At 37.3% G+C, this 23,175-nt stretch overlaps 1 protein-coding gene across 6 annotated transcripts in view; it reads left to right on the top strand.

Annotated features, from left to right (window-relative positions):
• The window catches only part of DCAF6 (DDB1 and CUL4 associated factor 6), a 182,356-nt gene that overhangs the window by 146,519 nt on the left and 12,662 nt on the right, over positions 1–23,175 (top strand). For all 6 annotated transcript variants that reach the window (XM_065946324.1, XM_065946326.1, XM_065946325.1 and 3 more), the window contains 3 exons: positions 15,366–15,504; positions 17,149–17,305; positions 17,947–18,035. In XM_065946324.1, the coding sequence (XP_065802396.1) occupies positions 15,366–15,504; positions 17,149–17,305; positions 17,947–18,035 (385 nt within the window). The remainder of the gene's footprint in view (positions 1–15,365; positions 15,505–17,148; positions 17,306–17,946; positions 18,036–23,175) is intronic.

The following is a 23,175-nucleotide window of genomic DNA, read 5'->3' on the forward strand; positions in this document are numbered from 1 at the left end:
GCATATATGTATGTATATGTTTCCCTGTGTAAGATGTAAGTTCCTTTTAAGGCCAGCATAATATATACATGCATACGTAAATAAAAGTTGGCAAAGAAGATTATCTTTTTATCTAAAATTCTAGCTACCAAATTTTTATTCATATTTCCTTAGATGATCTGGCTTATTGTTTTCTTCTTCTGCTTCCTAAAGTTTGAAATAAATGAAAATCTATAAATTACTCTTAGGGGTCTGACAGCATTCCCACACATTTGATTACTTCCTAGAAAGAACTGAGGGTCACTTTTAATCATGGCTATAGTTTATTATGAAGAGGGAAAAACACATCAGACAGAATCTAGAAGAATCCAGGCACAAGCTTCCAATGTTCTCCCACCCAAGATGGTCCATACAACGTGCTCCTTTTTCCAGCAGTAAAAGGCATTTGACACTAGTGTAATGTCTCTGCCCAGAGAAGCCTGCTTAAGACTCAAAATCCACCAGTTTTATTGAAGGCAAGTCATATAGGCACCCTCTGCACCAAACCACAACCACCTGAGTTCCAGATCCTGAAGGAAAGTAGATGTTCGCCATAAATCACATTATTTGTACAGACCATCTTGGCAACCAGGTATATCAGGGTTCATTGTCTCAGGCAGGCAGAACAATGGAGGAAACATAAAGTCAAGTTCCCAGGCACCAGCCAAGGGCCAGCCTTGGAAACAGACCCTTCTAAAGATAGCAGCATTCAGCCTGCTATCCTTTACTTTTATTTACTAATACACTTTGAGGCAAAGAATTGAAACTCTCTCACCCACTCCCATCCCACTCCAAACACAGAAGTAGAAACAGCAAGATACTCTCCAGCAACTCATCCATATCTCTTATATCTGGTACTTGTAAAAGATAGTGACTGAAATTCCAATCCAGAGGCCTTTGTTATTGGTAACAATAGACAACCTATAAACAAGGGCTTTAAAGCACTTAAAAGTATAATTTTTAAAAAACACAAGTAGCATCTTTTCTAAATTTTTATTCATAGATCCATATGGCCATGAAACTTTAAAAAAAAAATAATTTAAAGGTAAATTTGAGCTTAACTCTGAAAAATCCAAGACTCTAAATTTGGAGGTTCAAGCCAGTGAGGTTTTCTCTCTAAAAACCACTACGTAAATATGAGAAAAGTGTGTATATAGTAGACTTCATATACTGGTGTTTAGAGTTAAAGTGAGCATTCAGTGAGGCATAACTAAGTGAAATTTAACTTATTTGTTGGTTATAGTATCATTTGCCTAGGAATGTTTCCTTAGCATATACTGTAGCAACTTTGGATCTCATACCAAAGTTTTATAGGTGTTCTGAAAATAGAGACATAGAAATGTAGTGTTTATTACATAAACTCTCCTGTTGCAGAGGACAGGGTAGGAGATAGGGACTGAGAATAGTTTCTATATGTTTATAAAAACCTAATATTTTGGTCTTTGAATGGGAAACTCAGTCTCAAGTTTTGTAAGTAAATGCATGCTCAATTTATTTTAAGATGGAAGAATTTAGTTATAAAATTAGGAAGATGGAGGTTACTGTTGCCTTAAGTGTTCTGATACATTACAGTGATGTCACAAAGTTTGCAAAATCCTACATTGTCTATACCTGTGTCTGAAACTTTATAAACCACATTAGTATAATAAAGCCTGTAAGAAAACCTGCAACAAGGAAACCTTTTTAGCTCTTCTTAATTCATTGTTTTATACACTTATTTGAACACAAACCTGTTATGTGGAAAGCCTCCAAAAATCCCACAACTTGGAAAATGCTTTTCAGATCATTTCAATTTACATTCTGCAGTCTACAGTTCAGTTGCTCAGTTGTGTCTGACTCTTTGCCAACCCCATGGACTGCAGCATGCCAGGCTTACCTGTCCATCACCAACTATTGGAGCCTACTCAAGCTTATGTCCATCGAGTCAGTTATGCAATCCAACCATCTCATTCTCTGTTGTCCCCTTCTCCTGCTTTCAATCTTTCCGAGCATCAGGGTCTTTTCCAGTGAGTCAGTTTTTCGCTTCAGGTGGCAAAAGTATTGGAGTTTCAGCTTCAGCATCAGGCCTTCCAGTGAATGTTCAGGATTGATTTCCTTTAGGATTCACTGGTTTCATCTCCTCGCACTCCAAGAGTCTTCTCCAACACCATAGTTCAAAAACATCAATTCTTCGGCACTCAGCTTTCTTTAAAAGTCCAGCTTTCACATCCACACATGACTACTGGAAAAACCATAGCTTTAACTAGACAGACCTTTGTTGACAAAGTAACATCTCTGCTTTTTTTTACGTCTCTGCTTTTTAATGTGCTGTCTAGGTTGGTCATAGCTTTTCTTCCAAGGAGCAAGTGTCTTAATTTCATGGCTGCAGTCACATCTGCAGTGATTTTGGAGCCCAAGAAAATAAAGTCTCTCACTGTTTCCATTGTTTCCCCATCTATTTGCTATGAAGTGATGGGACTGGATACCATGATCTTTAATTTTCTGAATGTTGAACTTTAAGTCAGCTTTTTCTTTTTTTTTTAAGTCAGCTTTTTCATTCTCGTCTTTCACTTTCATCATGAGGCTCTTTAGTTCTTCTTTGCTTTCTGCCATAAGGGTGGTATCATCTGTGTACCTAAGGTTATTGATATTTCTCCTGGCAGTCTTGATTCCAGCTTGTGCTTCATCCAGCCCGGCATTTCACATGATGTACTCTGCATATAAGCAGAGTGACAATATACAGCCTTGACATACTCCTTTCCCAATTTGGAACCAGTCTCTTCCATGTCCAGTTCTACCTGTTGCTTCGTGACCTGTATACAGGTTTCTCAGGAGGCAGGTCAGGTGGTCTGATATTCCCATCTCTTTCAGAATTTTCTACAGTTTGTTGTGATCTACACAGCCAAATGCTTTGGTGTAGTTAATAAAGCAGAAATAGATGTTTTTCTGGAACTGCTTGCTTTTTTGGTGATCCAGTGGATGTAGGCAATTTGATCTCTGGTTCCTCTGCTTTTTCTAAATCCAGCTTGAACATCTGAAAGTTCATGGTTCATGCACTGTTGAAGCCTGGCTTGGAGAACTTGGAGCATTACTTTGCTAGAGTGTGAGATCAGTGCAATTGTGTGGTAGTTTAAACATTCTTTGGGATTGGAATGAAAACTGACCTTTTTCAGTCCAGTGGCTGCTGCTGAGTTTTTCCAAATTTGCTGGCATACTGAGTGGAGTACTTTCACAGCATCATCTTTTAGGATTAGAAATAGCTCAACTGGAATTCCATCACCTCTACTAGCTTTGTTTGTAGTCAGGCTTCCTAAGACCCACTTGACCTTGCATTCCAGGATGTCTGGCTCTAGATGGGTGATCACACCACTGTGGTTATCTGGGTCATAAAGATCTTTTTTGTATAGTTCTTCTGTGTATTCTTGCCACCCCTTCTTAATATCTTCTGCTTCTGTTAGGTCCATACCATTTCTGTCCTTTATTGAGCCCATCTTTGCATGAAATGTTCCCTTGGTATCTCTAATTTTCTTGACGAGATCTCTAGTCTTTTTCATTCTATTGTTTTCCTCTATTTCTTGCATTGCTCACTGAAGAAGGCTTTCTTATCTCTCCTTGCTATTCTTTGGACCTCTGCATTCAAATAGGTGTGTCTTTCCTTTTCTCCTTTGCCTTTCGCTTCTCTTCTTTTCTCAGCTATTTGTAAGGCCTCCTCAGATAACCATTTTGCCTTTTTGCATTTCTTTTTCTTGGGGATGGTCTTGATCACTGTCACCTGTACAATGTCACGAACCTCCGTCCATAGTTTTTCAAGCACCCTGTCTATCAGATCTAATCCCTTGAATCTATTTCTCACTTCCACTGTATAATCATAAAGGATTTGATTTAGGTTATACCTGAATGGTCTAGTAATTTTCCCTACTTTCTTCAATTTCAGTCTGAATTTGGCAATAAAAGAGTTCATGACCTGAGCCACAGTCAGCTCCCTGTCTTGTTTTTGCTGACTGTATAGAGCTTCTTCTCCATCTTTGGCAGTAAAGAATATAATCAGTCTGATTTCACTGTTGACCATCTGGTGATGTCCATGTGTCGAGTCTTCTCTTGTGTTGTTGGGAGAGGGTGTTTGCTATGACCAGTGTGTTCTCTTGACAACAGTCTAGAAGTTTCATTCTACATTTTGAGTATTGAGTTCTTTAAATATCTAGACCAGGAGACTCTTGGATTTCCTTTTAGTATTTCACACCTGCTTAGTAAAGAATGTCTTTCTACAGGTTACTTCAAAATTCACCTGGTATAACTCTTGTCCTCATATTCTATCGTTAGTATAGTGTCCTTTTATATTAACCTATTTTTGGCTACTGAATTACCCTTTAAGTCATTTAATTCCAGGTTGAATAAATCAATTCTTTCCTAATCTTTGTTTAAGCCATTTTTTCTACCTTAAAATCTGTTCTTCTGTAAGCTATTTTAATAATAGTATTGATTAATTTGTACCTCTCTAGCTGTATATATATATTTTTGCTTTTGGCCATGCCACATGGGATTGGGGGATCTTAGTTCCTTGACAAGGGATTGAACCCATGACCCCTGCAGTGGAAGCATGGAGTCCTAACCACTGGACCGCCAGGGAGTTCCCAACTCTAGCTATGTGTAAGTGTGTTTTACAATGAATTTTTTTTTTGGCCATGTTGAAAACAATAGGTAAAGTAACTTACTTTATGTTTTTAGTGTTGTTTAAGAATGTCTCTTTACAGTTTAGCCTTCAGTTCAGTTCAGTCGTTTAGTCGTGTCTGACTTCTTGCGACTCCCTGGACTCTAGCACACCAGGCTTCCCTGTCCATCACCAACTCCCAGAGCCTACTCAAACTCGTGTCTATTGCATTGGTGATGCCATCCAACCATCTCATCCTCTGTCATCCCCTTTTCTGCCCGCCTTCAATCTTTCCCAGCATCAGAGTCTTTTCCAATGAGTCTAGTTTAGCCAAAGCTTTTTTTAACTACTAAAGTGTGCCAATTTTGTATTTTTTAAATAAGGCTTATGGACCCTTTGATTGGTATAAGCTTCTAATTTAAGCCTGTGCTGTGCTTAGTGGCTCAGTCGTGTCCAACGCTGCAGTCCCACGGACTGGAGCCCGCCAGGCCCCTCAGTCCACGGGGATTCTCCAGGCAAGAGTACCGGAGTGGGTTACCATGCCCTCCTCCAGGGTCTTCCGAACCCAGGGATCAAACCCAGGTCTCCCTCATTGCAGCTGAATTCTTTACCATCTGAGCCCCCAGGGAATTTGTTTGTTTTTGGAGCTAAGGTTTTCATTACAGCAGCTTTAAGAATAACCTCACAAACGTTTATACAAGATTAAATTCAGGATCATCCACTTTAGTTTTTAATGTTTTGTACAATTGAAAGATTTCCAGGAAATTTGAAATATTGATTTGAGTACATATAGGTTCTCAGCAGCAACAGCTTAACACAAAGTCTTTGACCAAACATCTATGTTTTGTGAAATGTAATTAAAGTAGTTGTCTAGAAGCATGTTGATTTGTATAAAATCATTAATTGATTTTGATTGAGGAGCTTAGTTTGGGATGGGATGGGGAGGGAGGTGGAAGGGGGTTCAGGATGGGGAACACATGTAAATCCATGGCTGATTCATGTCAATGTATGGCAAAAACCACTACAATATTGTAAAGTAATTCGCCTCCAACTAATAAAAATAAATGAAAAAAAATACATTATATATTAAAAAAAATTTTTTTTAAAGAAGAGAAGTTTCATTAAAACTAAGCCCCCAGGGAATTTAAGCTTGGAGATGTCTTAAAATGTTTTGTTGAACCATTTTAGAAATAGAATTTTCTCGAATATGAAGTGTTAAATATAAAGACTTTCAGGGAAGAGGAAAGGCTCAAAATGTAAAGTTAGGGACTTCCCTGGTGGCTCAGTGGTAAAGAATCTGTCTGCCAACATACACAGTTCTTTTTTTTACCCCTACAGATTTTTCTGAAGTATATTATACTTTTAGAATTAAGTTTAGTGCATTCCTAAGAAAAGCCTCAGAGCTTATTTGTTGAGGCAGTCCGAGTGCAGATTGGAAAAGAATTTTCAGACACAGAGCATTTCAGAAGGGAATAAGTTTATTAAGGAGAAAGGGCAGGGATAATGTGGGTACTGAGAGCACAGTGAGCCGACTTCCTGACAGATCAGGAAGAGTTGACAGTTTCGGGAGTTAATAGCCAATTTTTATAGTCCCAAGACAAAATTCCTGCTGGACGGGATTCCTGCTGGTTGGTGTTAGGTGATTAGGGTGCTATAGGGTGTTTACTGGAGTGGACATCTTTGCCTAATTGGGAGTCAGAATGGTTGTTAGTGATGATCAGGGGCTTTTGGCAACAGTTACAAAGGGGCTCAGTCAGCTTTGGGGTTGACCTTGGTTCTGGGCTCCACTTCTGGAGCCCTGGTGCAAGGCCTCACACCTGTGACCTTGGGGCAGGACTCCTCATTATTTTCTGATGTCACGCTCTTTTTCCTAGTAACCGCCGATGTGCAAGTCTCAGCTGTGAGACTTGAAGTTTTCAAAATATCAGGTATCAGAGTGTCCCTCTTTTGTTCTTTTTCTTTCTCTACTTAAAATTTTCACTCTTTTTTTTCTTTATATATATGTATATATATATTTTATTGAAGCGTAGTTGACTTAACAGTGTTGCAGGCGCACAATAAGGTGATTCAGCTGTACATATGCAAATATATTATTTTTCAGACTATTTTTCATGATAGGTTATTAAAAGATACTGACTATAGTTCCCTGTGCTGTACAGTAAATCTTTGTTGCTTGTTGCATATCTTTTTTAAAAATTAGAAATCTAGTATTCTATTCATACAAAGTCAAACAGGTGGAATCAAAATGTCATAAATTTTTTAGTTAGGTAAAAATTCATAAGTTTTCTAAAATATATATTATACATACCACACACACACACACACATATGCTTGGTGGTTTCTTTTGGTGTCTCATGTGAATCTAAGAGTCTGTTCCTTGACGTTTGGCGACACAAGAGTTGGTAGCAGTACTTGGATCCTTTCCAGCAAGGTTGAAGAGAGTTCATGTGGAAGTGTCTTTTTTTTTTTTTCTGTACCTTGCAGCTTGTGGGACCTTAGTCCCCTCCACCAGGAATCAAACCTGTGCCCTTGGCAATTGAAGCATGTAGTTTTAACTACTGGACCTCCGGAGAATTCCCTGGAAGTGCCTTTATTAATAGACAGAATTTCTAGGGAATTTCCAGGTTGCAAGGTGTGATGCTTCAGGTTTTCATTTCCCCAAATTTGCTCTGTCAAAACTTTCCTTTTTTGGTCTTGCCGTGTGGCATGCAGGATCTTGGTTCTCTCACCAAAGATCATACCCAGCCCACTCCCAGTGGAAGCACAGAATCCTAACCACTGGGCTGCCAGGGAATTCCCAAAACATTATTTTCAATAGAAGCAATTAGGCTTTCAAAATATTAGAGTATCTCTTCTTTTGTCAGTTGTAGATCAAAAGAAGCAGGAGCCAAGTGCTTTGGGCGTCTTGTGACTATGTGAAAGGCGAAGGGTTTATGAGTTACAAGAGGTGGACTTGAGGTTTTTGAAGGACCAGCTGCAATGCTTTTGGCCAGGGTACTTGGAGGGCCTTTAAAAATATTGCCAGTTGAATCTTAATAATGCCAGTAGTGCGTTCAACTAAACCAGAAGATTGAGGGTTCAGTATTAAGGTTGTAAAATTAGCCAAAGAGTATAGACATTTTGAAGCGCCTGGCCAGTCACTGTGAAGTTAAGAATTTCCCCAGGTAGGGATAATCTTTTCCAAAAGAAGATTATCCTCAGAAGAGACAGTAGCCTGGCTTTTGGTTCACTGTGAAAACATACAGACCACAAATAAAATATGTCTATTGGATGGAGTAAATTGTGTAACATTCATTTACCAGGCCTCTAATGGTCCATTAGGCGGTTTAAAATGTCTGGGAATAGTACGAACAGTCTTCCTTGGATTGTACTTGGGAAAAGTGTGTTAGGCACTTTGCAGCCTTATTTCCCCATCAATATGGATTCATGAAGACTAACATTTTTTAGTAGACAAATGGTTCAATACATGTACAATGGTGAGAAATGGGTAAAAATACTTCTGCTTTATTGATTAGGCCAAAGCCTTTGACTGTGTAGATCACAACAAACTGGAAAGTTCTTCAAGAGATGAGAATACCAGATCACCTTACCTGCCTCCTGAGAAATCTCTGTGCAGGTCAAGAAGGAACAGTTACAACTGGACATGGAGCAACAGACTGGTTCCAAATCAGGAAAGGAATATGTTAAGGCTGTATATTGTCACCCTGCTTATTTAACTTATATGCCAAATACATCATGCGAAATGCCGTGCTGGATGAAGCACAGGCCAGAATCAAGATTGCTGGGAGAAATATCAATAACCTCAGATATGCAGACGACACCACACTTATGACAGGAAGCAAAGAAGTACTACAGAGCCTCCTGATGAAAGTGAAAGAGAGTGAAAAAACTGGCTTAAAACTCAACATTCCAAAAACTAAGATCGTGGCATCCATCCCATCACTTCATGGCAAATAGATGGGGAAACAATGGAAACAGTGAGAGACTTTATTTTCTTGGGCTCCAAAATCACTGCAGATGGTGACTGCATGAAATTAAAAGATGCTTTCTCCTTGAAAGAAAAGCTATGACCAAGATAGACAGCACAGTAAATTAAAAAGCAGGGACATAACATTGCCAACAAAGGTCTGTCTAGTCAAAGCTATGATTTTTCTAGTAGTCATATATGGATGTGAGAATTGGACTATAAAGAAGCCTGAGCACTGAAGAATTGATGCTTTTGAACTGTGGTATTGGAGAAGACTCTTGAGAGTCCCTTGGACTGCAATGAGATCAAACCAGTCAACCTTAAATGATATCAGTCCTGACTCTTCATTGGAAGGAATGATGCTGAAAGCTGAAACTCCAGTAATTTGGCCACCTGATGCAAAGAACTGACTCGTTGGAAAAGTCCCTGATGTTCGGAAAGATCGAAGGCAGGAGGAGAAGGGGGCGACAGAGTATGAGATGGTTGGATGGCATCAGCAACTCAATGGATGTGAGTTTGAGCAAGCTCTGGGAGTTGGTGATGGACAGGGAAGCCTGGCATGCTGCACTTCATGGGGTCTTAAAGAGTCGGACATGACTGAACAACTGAACTGTTTTCTCTCATATTTGTTAACCTCTTTGTTTTATATTTCTACTTTTTTTTTTTTTTTTATCATTTCCTTCCTTATTATTTAAAATTCCTCTTTGGTTCTTTTTCTAACTTTGTTAGTTGTATACATTTAGCATTCAGCTTTTTTTCATTAACATTTAATTTGCAGTCAGAGAACATGGTTGATTTAGACCTATTTTTTGAAATTTATAGAAACTGGCTTTGTGGCCTATTATGTGATAAATTTGTAAATGTTTTATGTGTGCTTGAAAAGCATGTGACTTTAATTTTTAATGTAGAATTTTCTATGTGACCATGATATTATGTTGTTCAGTTGCTGTGTCGTGTCCAGCTCTTTGCAACCCATAGACTGCAGCATGCCAGGCTTCCCTGTCCTTCACTGTCTTCTGGAGTTTGCTCAAAATTGTGTCCATTGAGTCCAACCATCTCATCCTCTGTCGCCCCCTTCTTCTCTTGCCCTCAGTCTTTCCCAGCATTGGGGTCTTTTCCAGTGAGTTGACTGTTCACATCAGGTGGTCAAAGTATTGGAGCTTCAGCTTAAACATCAGTCCTTCCAGTGAATATTCAGGTTTGATTGGTTGAATCTCTTTGCTGTCCTAGGAGCTCTCAAGAGTCTTCTTCAGCACCACAGTTTGAAAGCATTAATTCTTCGGCACTCAGCTTTCTTTATAGTCCAACTCTCATGTCTGTACATGACTGCTGGAAAAACTGTATCTTTGACTCTCTGGATCTTTGTCGACAAGTGATGTCTCTGCTTTTTAACATGCTGTCTAGGTTCATCATATCTTTTCTTCCAAGGAGCAAGCGTTTTTTAGTTTCAAGGCTGTAGTCCCCATCCACAATGATTTTGGAGCACAAGAAAACGAAATCTTGTCACTGATTCCACATCCCCCCCACCCCCCGCCGTCTATTTGCCATGAAGTCATGGGACTGAATGCCATGAACTTCGTATTTTGAATGTTGAGTTTTAAGACAGCTTTTTTCACTTTTTTCCTCCTTCACCTTCATTAGGAGGTTCTTGTTCCTCTTCACTTTCTGCCGCTAAAGTGCTTTATCTGAGTGCATTAACCTCTGTATTATCTGAGGTTGTTGATACTTCTCCCAGTAATCTTGATTCTAGCTTTGAGTCAGCATTTTGCATGATACACTCCGCTTGTAATTTAGATAAGCAGGGTGACTGTATACAACGTTGACATACTCCTTTCCCAATTTTGAACCAGTCCATTGTTCCATGTCCATTTCTAACTGTTGTTTCTTGTCCTGCATACAGGTTTCTCAGGAGACAGGTAAAGGTGATCTGGTGTTCCATCTCCTTCAGAATTTTCCACAGTTTGTTGTGATCCACACAGTCAAAGGCTTTAGCGTAGTTAATGAAGTAGATTGTGTTTTGGAATTCCCTTGCTTTTTCTATGATCCAGTGGATGTTGGCACTTTGGTCTCTGGTTCCCCTGCCTTTTCTAAATCCAGCTTGTACATCTGAAAGTTCTTGGTTCACGTACTGCTGAAGCCTAGCCTGAAGGATTTTGAGCATAATTTTGCTAGCATGTGAAATGAGTGAAATTGTATGGTTATTTAAACATTGTTTGGCATTGCCTTTCTCTGGGGCTGAAATGAAAACTGACTTTTTCCAGACCTGTGGCCACTTCTGATTTAAGGCTTAGCATTAGATTAAGACTGTTAATTGTGCTGTTCAAATTATCTCTGTGTTTTGGTAGCTTGACTTGTAAAATAGTGAGAGAGATGTATTGAAGTCATTATGTCCTTGTAGTTCTGTCATTTTCTTTTTTTAACAAGGTTTGAGGCTTTTTATTTGGTATATATATATGAAATTGTTATTTCTTCCTGGTAAACTGAACTTACTATATATCTAGTAATCCTTTCTACCTTTGACATTACTTTTTATCATAGTCTCTTATCTGATATTAACATAGCTATGCCATTTTCATTTGATTACTATTCTCACAATATCCTTTTGCCTGAAACCCTTGCCTTGTTCTCATACTTTAGGTATGTCTGAAACAGTTTCTTTTTCTTTCCTTTCGTCAATTTAGTCTTTTTAAGTTTCTTATTATCATGGCTATTTTTGGACTTGTTTTCCAACTTTTTTTGGGGTGGGGGGGACTTGCTTGATAGCTCAGTTGGTAAAGAATCTCTGCAATCCAGGAGACCCTGGTTTGATTCCTGGTTTGGGAAGATTCCCCTGGAGAAGGAATAGGCTATCCTCTCCAGTATTCTGGCCTGGAGAATTACATGGACTTACATATAGTCTATGGGGTTGCACAGAGTCAGACATGACTGAGAACCTTTCACTTTTCACTTTCCAGCTTTTTACTTCTGATTTTCCTGTTATACCTTGTTTTTAACTTTCCTGTCATTTTTAGGATGAAGATTTTTATCCTTCTTTTTTTTTTTTTTCATTTTTTTGTTCCACTGGGTTGGAAGATATGTAGCACATCTGTTTGATACATGCATGTGTTTTATATGTGGTGCACACATGCGTTATGTATGATGTGTGTGATGTATGTGTGATGTGTGTATATATGTACACCATGCAGCATGTGGGATATTAGCTTCCTGACCAGGGACTGAACCCAGGCTCTTGACAGTGAAAATGTAGAGTCCTAACCACTAGACTGCCAGGGAATTCCCTTCAATGTTTTCATTCTAAGTTTATTAATTTCTTTAGAACTGTTTACTGTGTTGGAATTATCTGATTGTATATACAAGTATAGCATTTACTGTCACTTTTTATCTTCTAAGTTGAAATTTGTGCACTTTAAGCTTTTTTTCTGTTTTAGATAATTTCCTACAGTGGTAGGTACCCTAATCTTTGACCTAAATTGTACAGTACAAGCTGCACTGTGTTATTCTTTATCAGGATGGGTAAGCCAAACAAACATTAAGCAGTAAATTAGACCATATTGTAGAGAAAACTTTTTTAAAATTCACTTTATTTTTGGTTGTACTCAGTCTTCGTTGCTGTGTGAGGACTTTCTTTATTTGCTGCAAGCAGGGGCTGCCCTTTGTTCCAGTATGCAGGCTTCTTCATTATGGTGACTTCTCTTGTTATGGAGCACAGGGTCTAGATGCACAGGCTTCAGTAGTTGCAACACACAGGCTCAGAATTTGTATGGTACATGGCTTTAGGGCAAGTGGGCTTCAGTAGTTGGAGCACGCGGGCTCAGTAGTTGTCACTTGCACGCTCTAGAGTGCCAGATCAGAAGTTGTGGCGCAGGGGCTTAGTTGCTCTGCTGGCATGTGGAATCCTTCCAGACCGGGAATTGTACCCATGTCCCCTGCATTGGCAGGCTGATTCCTATCCACTGCACTACCAGGGAAGTCCCTAGAGCAAACATTTAAGTGAAATGAACACTTACGATTTGGTACCATCTTCACTAATTCTTAATTATTATCATCCCATTACTCATTCAGCTTTAATTTTGGCCACACTGCTGTTTAAAAATGATTTGAACTTCTGATTCTTGCTGTGTTGTATAGTTTCTTTTTCCATTTATAGCTCCTAAGGCCTCTGCTTTATCAGCAAGGTTATTTCTGTTTCTTCTGCTACCTGATACTCTACTTATTCTTTTTTTTTTTTTTTAATTGAAGTATAGTTGATTTACAGTGTTGCATTAGTTTCTAGATACTCAACTTTCTTAGCAAGAGATTTTTCTTTTCAGTTTCTGGCCATTCACATATTTTTAACTGATTAAGTGTCCTTTTTTCTTCTACTTTAGAAAAAAGAGAATTTTAATCATATTAATTGTTTCATTTGAGAGCATTTGAACTCTCAACCCTTCCCATTTATCACTTCCCAATCAGAAAGAGATAATCAGAGTAAACTGAACATATCAGCTTTCTCTGTGGAAGTTTCTAATCATGTCTAGCTTAAAATTTTGAACCCCCCCCCCTTTTTAAATATGTGTGACATAGGATAACATTTTTAAAACACTTTCTAAATAGCCCATAGAATTTATAATATACCATTTTATGAAAAAGAAAACTTCATAAGACCACATAATTGTTATAGAATTGTTTTAGAAAGTGTTATTAAGTTTAGTGTCTGTTTTTCTAGATTCTCAATGTATATATAAATTTTTCCTCTATGAATTATTTTTTAACCTATATTATAGATTCTTTAAGATAATGCTGATATTTTCTATATTCTTGCTTATGGATCATTATGTCATTTTAATGACATAAGTATTATTTAATGACATAAGTATTCCAGTGTACAGATGTACCTTAATTTATTTAACCTATCCTTTCTAGGTATAAAACACTTAGATTATTCCAGTGTTTCTCAAAGTAGTGCGGTGAATACATGTGTGTATGTGTGTATATATATATATTGTGAAAATACATATTTGCAACTTGTTTTTTATAGCATACATTCATTAAAAGATCGCTACATCAAAACAAATACATGTTTTAGGTTTTAATGGATATTATTTAATTTCTACTCAAAAATATATTGTACTGGAACAGTAATATACTGCCAGTGGGATTATAAACTGCTGTAACCACTTTGGAAAGTTGTTTGAGAGTATCTATTAAGGATAATCATATGCACATACTGTGGTCCAGCATATCCACTTCGAAATGTATGCTCAAGAGAAATATGTGCATATGTTCATCAGAGCACTATTTTTGTCATCAAAACCTGTAAACAACCCAATGTCCACCAACAGTTGTATGGTTACATAAATTATAATGTAGTTATGTAAAGTAGTATCATACAGCAAAGAGAATGAATGAACTACAGCTAAATACAGCAACATGGATGAATCTTACAAATATAATATTGAGCTAAAGAAGCTAGATACAAAATATATCATATGATTTTGTTTAATTAATGAAACAGGCAAAATTAACCCATCATGTTAGAAGTCAGAATAGTGCAGCATAATAATGGAAATGGAGAATGGGGAGACTTCTGAATTCTATTTATTCCCTATTTCTCAATACTTGTGCTGGTTACATGGGGCTATTTTGCAAAAATGCATTGAGCTACACCTTTTTGACTTATACCTTCCTGTATATGTTTCTACTTAAGTGAAAAATTTACAGCCAAAGAGTGCTTTTTCTTTATATACATAAAACCTTCAAACTCCTGCCAGTAGTGCCTGTTTTCCTGTGCTCTTAACCACTCTGATAGATGTAAAAAATTTTTAATGTGATAGACATACCAAAAGATGAATTTGTTTTATTATTAGTGAGGCTAAGCATCTTTTTGCCTATTTCTTAACAGTCTCTTTCTTCTGTAATTTCCTTGTTCATGTCCTTATTTTTCTATTATAGTACTTATTTTTCGTACTGATTTGTAGACACTTGATATATTTTGAATTTTTGTCTATTATACTTCAGAATATAATGTTTTAAACAACAAGTTCAAACTAACAGTTATTTAGTAGTAGATGTTGGGGAAAGTTTCTTCTAGTAATAAAATCAATCTTAAAGAGGGTCCATTGTTCTTCACTTTCTAGCCTGTAACCCAACTGGGTTCTTAGGAGAGTAAAAATCAGCCTCATTAGCTCCATTCTGTACTCTAATATGAAGTTCATGTAGAATAGATTCTATTAGAAGATCCTTGTTTTATTCATAGATATCAATATTCTTTCCTTGACTAGTTTGTTCTTTGCTGAGAACACCTTTAAACAAAATCTCAAAACATTCACTGCAATTATATGTTACCTTTAGTTTCTTATTTTGGTTTCTCTTTATGCCTTTACATTTCCTGATATGGAGAGGACCAATAATATTGACTAGGTTTTGTTTTATCTATAGTAAATTGCATATTAATTTTGTCTGTATTATATTTTTATAAAATAGCCATTTAAACAGTGTGCCGCATGCTATTTCATTTACTCTCAACCAGTACCAAATTTCTAAGTGATCTCTCAACTAAAACATTTTGTTTTAGTAACTCAACTAGTTTGATGTAGTCTTACTGTTTTGTCTGCCTTTTTATGCTTTTGACTGGGGATGCCTCATTGAGATAATGTTGAGTTTAAATAATTTCTAGATTTCACTTGATTTTAATGTTGCTCACTATCATTCTGTAGTGGCCTGTGAATGTTTTATACTTATTTCTGTATTTTTCTTTTAATATGTAATTCATAGACGCTCTGCTGTTGCCCGCATTCAGGAGTTCTTCAGGCGGAGAAAAGAAAGGAAAGAAATGGAGGAGTTGGATACTTTGAACATTAGAAGGCCACTAGTAAAGATGGTTTATAAGGGCCATCGCAACTCCAGGACAATGGTACCACATACTCATGACATTGTTTCGAAGAACTGCAGTTTCATAGCATGAATTTTTTTCCATAATGATTGTTTTTATATATGCCAGTTTGATTCTACTATATTCTATATAATTATCTCTGTACATAACATTTATTGCCCCTTCACAGTTATCTCTTTACCCAAACATAGTTCTTTTTGTCCTATAATATGTTGTGAAAGAGCATTATTTTTTATAAGAAAACTCTACCCTACTGAGGAACTATTATAGAACTTTAAAAATGTTAGCTTGTATAGGTAACCATTGCTGCTCTTTTGCTCTCTCACACTTGCTATCTACCTTCCTAGTAGATTTTTTTTAGTTCATATTAGTTTCTTTTGTTGGTTGTAAAGAGAAAGATTTGGATGTATAAAATCCAGTTTCATTACAAAATATAGTCAGATCAATTATAACTTTTTTAAAGATTGACAAAGATTTATTTTAGACTTTGTCTTTCTAAACTTTAATTTCCTCATCTATGAAGTAAAAACAGACCAGATGATATCTAAGATCTTTTCTAGTGTTTATAACCCAGAAGTCTGTCTACCTAATGCAATATTAATTATTTACTGAGAAAATCTTGTTAGATGATTAACAACTGTCACTCTGAACCATTCATATCTGAAAGTGTTCTCATATATTCATTGAGTTTTCAAAAAGTATCTACAGAATTGATTTCAATCTCCTTTCTTTAGGGTAGAGGCAAAAAGTAACTTCAGGATGAGGAAATAATTAGCTCTTTTTATAGATATCATGTAGCAATTTACTCATTTTACAAGGACTACTCATTATTAATAGAAGCAATCAATTTGTATTTCTTGTGTTTTTATGGTTAAAATTTTGGGTGGAAATAACTAGGGATAGGAATGGAAAAAAATAGAAGACAAATAAATATAATAGTAGTTCCAAGTAACAAGAAAATTGGCTCCCCTCCTTTGCTTTGCCAAAATATCAAAGTTGCAGCTGTACATAATATGATTTCAAAAATTCTGATCTGAAATACAAAGATTTTTGATGGTTCATTTTGTGCATCTGCTGAAAAACTCCATCATAATAATCTTAACATGTCCTTTGTTTCATTGCTTCATGTAAGTAAATATGTATTTATATCTTTCCTTCTTGATTGTGAGAACTTCTGATAGCTAATAAAAAGGTTGGTAATTTTGTTCTTTTGGCATAAAGCAAAATACTGGGGGGAACAATTCATTTTTTCCTATGAATTGTTTTTATTATCTTTTAGAGCTAAAATGGAACTGGTTTTGGAAAGTTCAGTGACATCTATATATATATAAATTTTCATTATACTATCCATAACCCAGAAATCTCATTCATTCATTTAGCAGTTATTAACTCAACACCTACTATGTGCCCAGGTACTGTTTCAAGCACTGTAAATATAGTATTAAACAAAATAAAATACCTATCTTCATCATGGAGGACTTTATTTTCTTCCATTTTATCCCTACTAATAAATTTCTGTCATGGTCAATATACTGGAAGACAAAGACTCTCTTCAATTTTTTATTTTCTAAGCCAATTAATTTTTTAAACTTGAGAATAGAAAAATCTTTTTTAATAACTTTGATTTGAAATCTCTTATAATTTTCTGCTTTTCTTAACCCTTAGATAAAAGAAGCCAATTTCTGGGGTGCAAACTTTGTAATGAGTGGTTCTGACTGTGGCCACATTTTCATCTGGGATCGTCACACCGCTGAGCATTTAATGCTCCTGGAGGCTGATAACCATGTGGTAAACTGCCTGCAGCCACACCCGTTTGACCCAAGTAAGATGGCCTTTAATAAGGCAAGGGTTCAAAAGCATTAGTATGATTAATCAGCTTCAACTTTTTTCTAGTTTTAAGAATAAATATATAAGAATAATCCAAATTATCCTAGTAGGCAGCTACTAGGGTCAAGTATTGCTCTTCTTGGGTTTAAAACAAAAAAACGTTTACAACCTACTTTTGGCAGAAAACAGAGGGAAATAGATTAAAGAGTTTATTCTCCTAATAGTTCTTCTAAGTTTTATCAAGCTGTAAGAGCTTCAGTTGATTGAACTTTTCCCTGCTTAACCAAATTGAACTTCCATGCCTTTTAGTATTTACATATCAGAATTAATTTACCAGAACAAAGGAGCAATGACTTGTTCTTGCATTCCATTTGAAATTCCCATGTTTCTCATAAAAGAACAGTAAATAAGAAAAAAGTTTGAGTGATTTCAAGATGGTCTTAAAACTGTATTATAGGGTAACTTTTAGGAAATCTTCAAAACAGTATTCTCAGTTAACAGTTAAATGTATCAGAACAATGTCCATTCTAACTCAATTTTGCTGAACATATACATCCATGCATATATATTTTATACATTTACGTGACTTAATGGCATGTTTCTAAGCTTTATATTAATGTGAATGATTTTTTCTAGTTCTTGCCTCATCTGGCATAGATTATGACATAAAAATCTGGTCACCACTAGAAGAATCAAGGATTTTTAACCGAAAACTTGCTGATGAAGTAAGATTTTTGTTACATTTATTATAGAACATATTTCATTTTGTTCCTGAAATGCTTTAATAATTGTATCTATTTATGTATATGTTTTTTGGTTGTGCTGTGCCTTCGATGCTGTGTGGGCTTTCTCTGGTTTCAACAAGTGGGAGTTATTCTGTAGTTCCGGTGTGTGGGCTTCCCATTGCAGTGGCTTCTCTTGTTGCAGAGCTTGAGCTCTAGGCATGTGGACTTCAGTAGCTGTGGCATGAGGTTGTTACAGTTGTCCAGTAGTTGCAGCTCCTGGGCTGTAGAGCACAGGCTCAATAGTTGTGGCACAAAGGGTTGGTGGCTCCACGGCATGTGAGATCTTCCCAGGTCAGAGGTCAGTCCCGTGTCTCCTTCATTGGCAGGCAGATTGTTTATCATTGAGCCATCAGGGAGGCCCCTGAAATACTGTTTTAAGAACAATCAAAGCAGCTCAGTTTTTGTTACTTGGTAACATAAAACAAGTTAATTTACTTAATGAGGTCAAATTTTAAGAAAAAGAAAAGAATAAAACATGCCCACAATACTAGAGAGGTAAAAACTGAAATACTATTTTGATAATTAGAATGTTGATTATTGGTAGTAACAGATAAAATTTATTATAGTTGAATAGATTGACTATTTTGGCTTGATGCAATGAAGAATAATTAAAAAAGAAAACAACTTGTGTCCTTTTAAGAAAGTAGTTTTACTATAACTTTTCTCCATAATCATAGCCAAATGAGTAGCAGAACAAATGATCAGAGAATCTTTACCTTATGATTTTATTTTAAGGTTTCCTCAGCTTCTGAAGCTGCTGTTATATCACTAGTCTTGAAATTAAGTTCTCAGAAGCTGTAGGTTTTTTGCAGGATTGGGAGCAGGAAGATGTATGATATGAAAGCTAAACTCTGGGTATTTCCTCCTCAACTCCAGAGTTTCCATTTATGGGTTTCATTTAAGATTTCTTACAAGTATTTCTTATAAGGAAAATAAGGATCCATTGCATTAGTCAGCTACTAACGAATTACTGAGCTTCTGTGAGGAGGTGAGTGCAGCTAAGGTTGATACTGCTACCTCTTACCCTTTCGTAGACCTCAGCCTTGTCATGGCAAAGGGGCTTCTGTAACTCAGTAAAGCTATGAGCCATGCCATGAGAGCCACCCAAGAGAGAAAAAAAGTTCTGACAAAACGTGGTTCACTGGAGGAGGAAATGGCAAGCACTCCACTATTCTTGCTGCAAGAATCTTATGAACAGTATGAAAAGGCAAAAGGATATGACATGGGAAGATGAGCCCCCATGTCAGAAGGTGCTATAGGGGAAGAGCAGAGGGCAATTACTAATAGCTCCAGAAAGAATGAAGTGGCCTAGCCAAAGCAGAAATGTCACTCAGTTGTGGATGTGTCTGAAAGTAATGTTATAAAGAACAGTATTGCATAGGAATGTTAGGTCCATGAATCAAGGTAAATTGGACTTGGTCAAGCACGAGAGACAAGGATAAACATCAACATCTTAGGAATCAGTGAATTAAAATGGACAGGAATGGGCGAATTTAATTCAGTTGACCTCTGTATCTACTACTGTGGGCAAGAATCCCTTATAAGAAATGGAGTAGCCGTCATAGTCAACAAGAGTCTGACATGCAGTACTTGGGTGCAATCTCAAAAATGACAGAATGATCTTGGTTTGTCTCCAAGGCAAACCATTCAACATCACAGTAATCCAAGCCTATACCCTAATCATTAATGCCAAAGAAGCTGAAGTTGAATGGTTCTGTGAAGACCTACAAGACCTTCTAGAACTAACACCATAAAAAGATATCCTTTTCATAATAGGAGATTGGATTGCAAAAGTAGGAAGTCAGGAGATACTGGAGTAACATGCAAGTTTCACCTTGGAATACAAAATGAAACAGGGCAAAGGCTAACAGAATTTGGCCAAGAGAACACTGGTCACAGAGACACCTTTTCCCAACGACACAAGAGAAGACTCTACACATGGACATCACCAGGTGGTCTATAGCAAAATCAGATTGATATTTTTTTGCCGCTGAAAATGGAGAAGCTCTTGACAGTCAGCAAAAGTAAGACCTGGAGCTGACTGTGGCTCAGATCATGAGCTCCTTATTTCAAAATTCAGGCTTAAGTTGAAGAAAGTAGGGAAAATCACTAGGCCTTTCAGGTATGACCTTAATCAAATCCCTTATAATTATACAATGGAGGTGATGAATAAGTCCAAGAGATTAGATCTGGTGGAGAGTGCCTGAAGAACTATGGACAGAGGTTTGTAACATACAGGAAGCAGTGACCAAAACCTTCCACAAGAAAAAGAAATGTAAGAAGACAAAGTGGTTGCCTGAGGGGGCTTTACAAATATTTGAGAAAACAGAAGTGAAAGGCAAGAGAGAAAGGGAAAGATATACCTAAGTGAATGCAGAGTTCTAGAGAATAGCAAGGAGGGATAAGAAGGCCTTCTTAAATGAACAATGCAGAGATATAGAGGAAAACAACAGAATGGGATAGACTAGAGAACTCTTCAAGAAAATTGGAGATAACATGGGAACATTTCATGTAAGGATGGGCACAATAAAGAACAGAAACGGTAAGGACCTAACAGAAGCAGAAGATATTAAGAGGTGGCAAGAATACACAGAACTATACAAAAAAGTCTTAATGACCCAGATAACCACAATGATGTGGTCACTCACCTAGAGCCCTAGACATCCTGGAGTGTGAGGTCACATGGACCTTAGGAAGCATCACTACAAACAGAGCTAGTGGAGGTGATGGAATTCCAACTCAGCTATTTAAAATCCTAAAACAGGATAATGCTGTTAAAGTGGTGCACTCCGTGTAAGCAAAATTTGGAAAATTTAGCAGTGGCCACAAGTCAATCTCAGAGAAAGGCAATGTGAAAAAAATGTTCAAACTACCTCACAATTGCACTCATTTCACATGCTAGTAAGGTTATGCTCAAAATCCTAGCTAGGGTTCAACAGTATGTGAACCAAGAACTTCCAGATGTACAAGCTGGATTTAGAAAAGGCAGAGAAATTAGAGATCAAATTGCCAACATTTGTTGAATCACAGAGAAATCAAGGGAATTCCAAGAAAACATTTACTTCTGCTTCATTAACTATGCTAAACTGTAGTTTGTTATGAATCACAACAAGTGTTGGAAAATTCTTAAACAGATGGACCACGTTACCTGCCACCGGCCTTTCCTGATGGCTGAATGGTAAAGGATCCACCTGCAGTGTAGGAGACCCAGGTTCAATACCTGGGTTGGGAAGATACCCTGGAGAAGGGAGTGGCAACCCACTCCAGTATTCTTGCCTGGAGAATTCCATGGACAGAGGATCATTGTGGGCTATAGTCCAAGTGGTCACAAAATTGATGGACATGACTGAGGAAAACACTCACTTAGTACTTGTCTCCTGAGAAACCAATATGCGGGTCAAGAAGCAATAATTAGGACCAGACATGGAACAACTGACTGGTTCAAAATTGGGAAAGGAATACATCAAGGCTTGCTTATTTAACCTATATGCAGAGTTCATCATGTAAAATGCTGGGCCAGAGGAAGCACAAGCTGGAATCAAGATTGCCAGGAGAAATAACAACAACCTTAGATATGCAGGTGATACCACTCTAATGGACTACAGTAAAGAGGAAGTAACACTGGAGAAGGGAATGGCAAACCACTTCAGTTTTCTTGCCTTGAGAACCCCATGAACAGTATGAAAAGGCAAAAAGATAGGACACTGAAAGATGAACTCCCCAGGTCAGTGGGTGCCCAATATGCCCCTGGAGATCGGTGGAGAAATAACTCTAGAAGGAATGAAGAGACGGAGCCAAAGCAAAAGCAACATCCAGTTGTGGATGTGACGGGTGATGGAAGTAAAGTCTGATATTATAAAGAGCAATATTGCATAGGAATCTGGAATGTTGGGCCCATGAATCAAGGCAGATTGGAAGTGGTCAGACAGGCGATGGCAAGAGTGAACATCAACATTTTAGGAATCAGCGAACTAAAATGGACTAGAATGGGTGACTTTAACTCAGATGACCATTATATCTGCTACTGTGGGCAAGAATCCCTTAGAAGAAATGGAGTAACCATCGTAGTCAACAAAAGAGTCTGAAATGCAGTATTTGGATGCAATCTCAAAAATGATCTCTGTTTGTTTCCAAGGCAAACCATTCAGTATCACAGGAATCCAAGTCTATGCTCCAACCAGTAATGTTGAAGAAGCTTAAGTTGAATGGTTCTATAAAGACCTACATGACCTTCTAGAACTAACACCCAAAAATGTCCTTTTCATTATAGGGGACTGGAATGCAAAAGTAGGAAGTCAACAGATATCTGGAGGAACAGGTAGATTTGGCCGAGTACAAAATGAAGCAGAGCAAAGGCTAACAGAGATTTGCCAAGAGAATGCACTGGTCATAACAAACACCCTCTTCCAACAGCACAAGAGATGATTCTACACATAGACATCACCAGATGGTCAATTCTGAAATCAGACTGATTATATTCTTTGCAGCCAAAGATGGAGAAGCTCTAAACAGTCAGCAAAAACAAGAGCAGGAGCTGACTGTGGCTCAGATCATGAACTCCATATTGCCAAATTCAGACTCAAATTGAAGAAAGTAGGGAAAACCACTAGACCATTCAGGTATGACCTAAATCAAATCCCTTCCTATTATATAGTGAAAGTGAGAAGTAGATTCAAGGGATTAGATCTGATACACAGAGTGCCTGGACAACTATTTACGGAAGTTCATGACATTGTACAGGTGGCGGTGATCAAGACCATCCCCAAGGAAAGAAATGCAGAAAGGCAAAATGGTTGTCTGAGGAGGTCTTACAGGTAGCTGAGAAAAGAGAAGCTAAAGGCAAAGGAGAAAAGGAAAGATAATAGCCATATGAATGCAGAGTTCCGAAGAATAGCAAGGAAAGATAAGAAAGCCTTCCTTTGTGATCAGTGCAGAGAAATAGAGGAAGACAATGGAATGGGAAAGACTAGAGATCTCACCTTGTTTATTTAACTTATATTCAGAGTTCCTTATGCAAAAAGCCAGGCTGGATGACTCACAAGCTGGAATCAAGAATGCCAGGAGAAATAACAACAACCTC

The sequence above is a fragment of the Muntiacus reevesi genome, chromosome 1, assembly GCF_963930625.1.
Source record: "Muntiacus reevesi chromosome 1, mMunRee1.1, whole genome shotgun sequence".
Taxonomy (NCBI): Eukaryota; Metazoa; Chordata; class Mammalia; order Artiodactyla; family Cervidae; genus Muntiacus; species Muntiacus reevesi.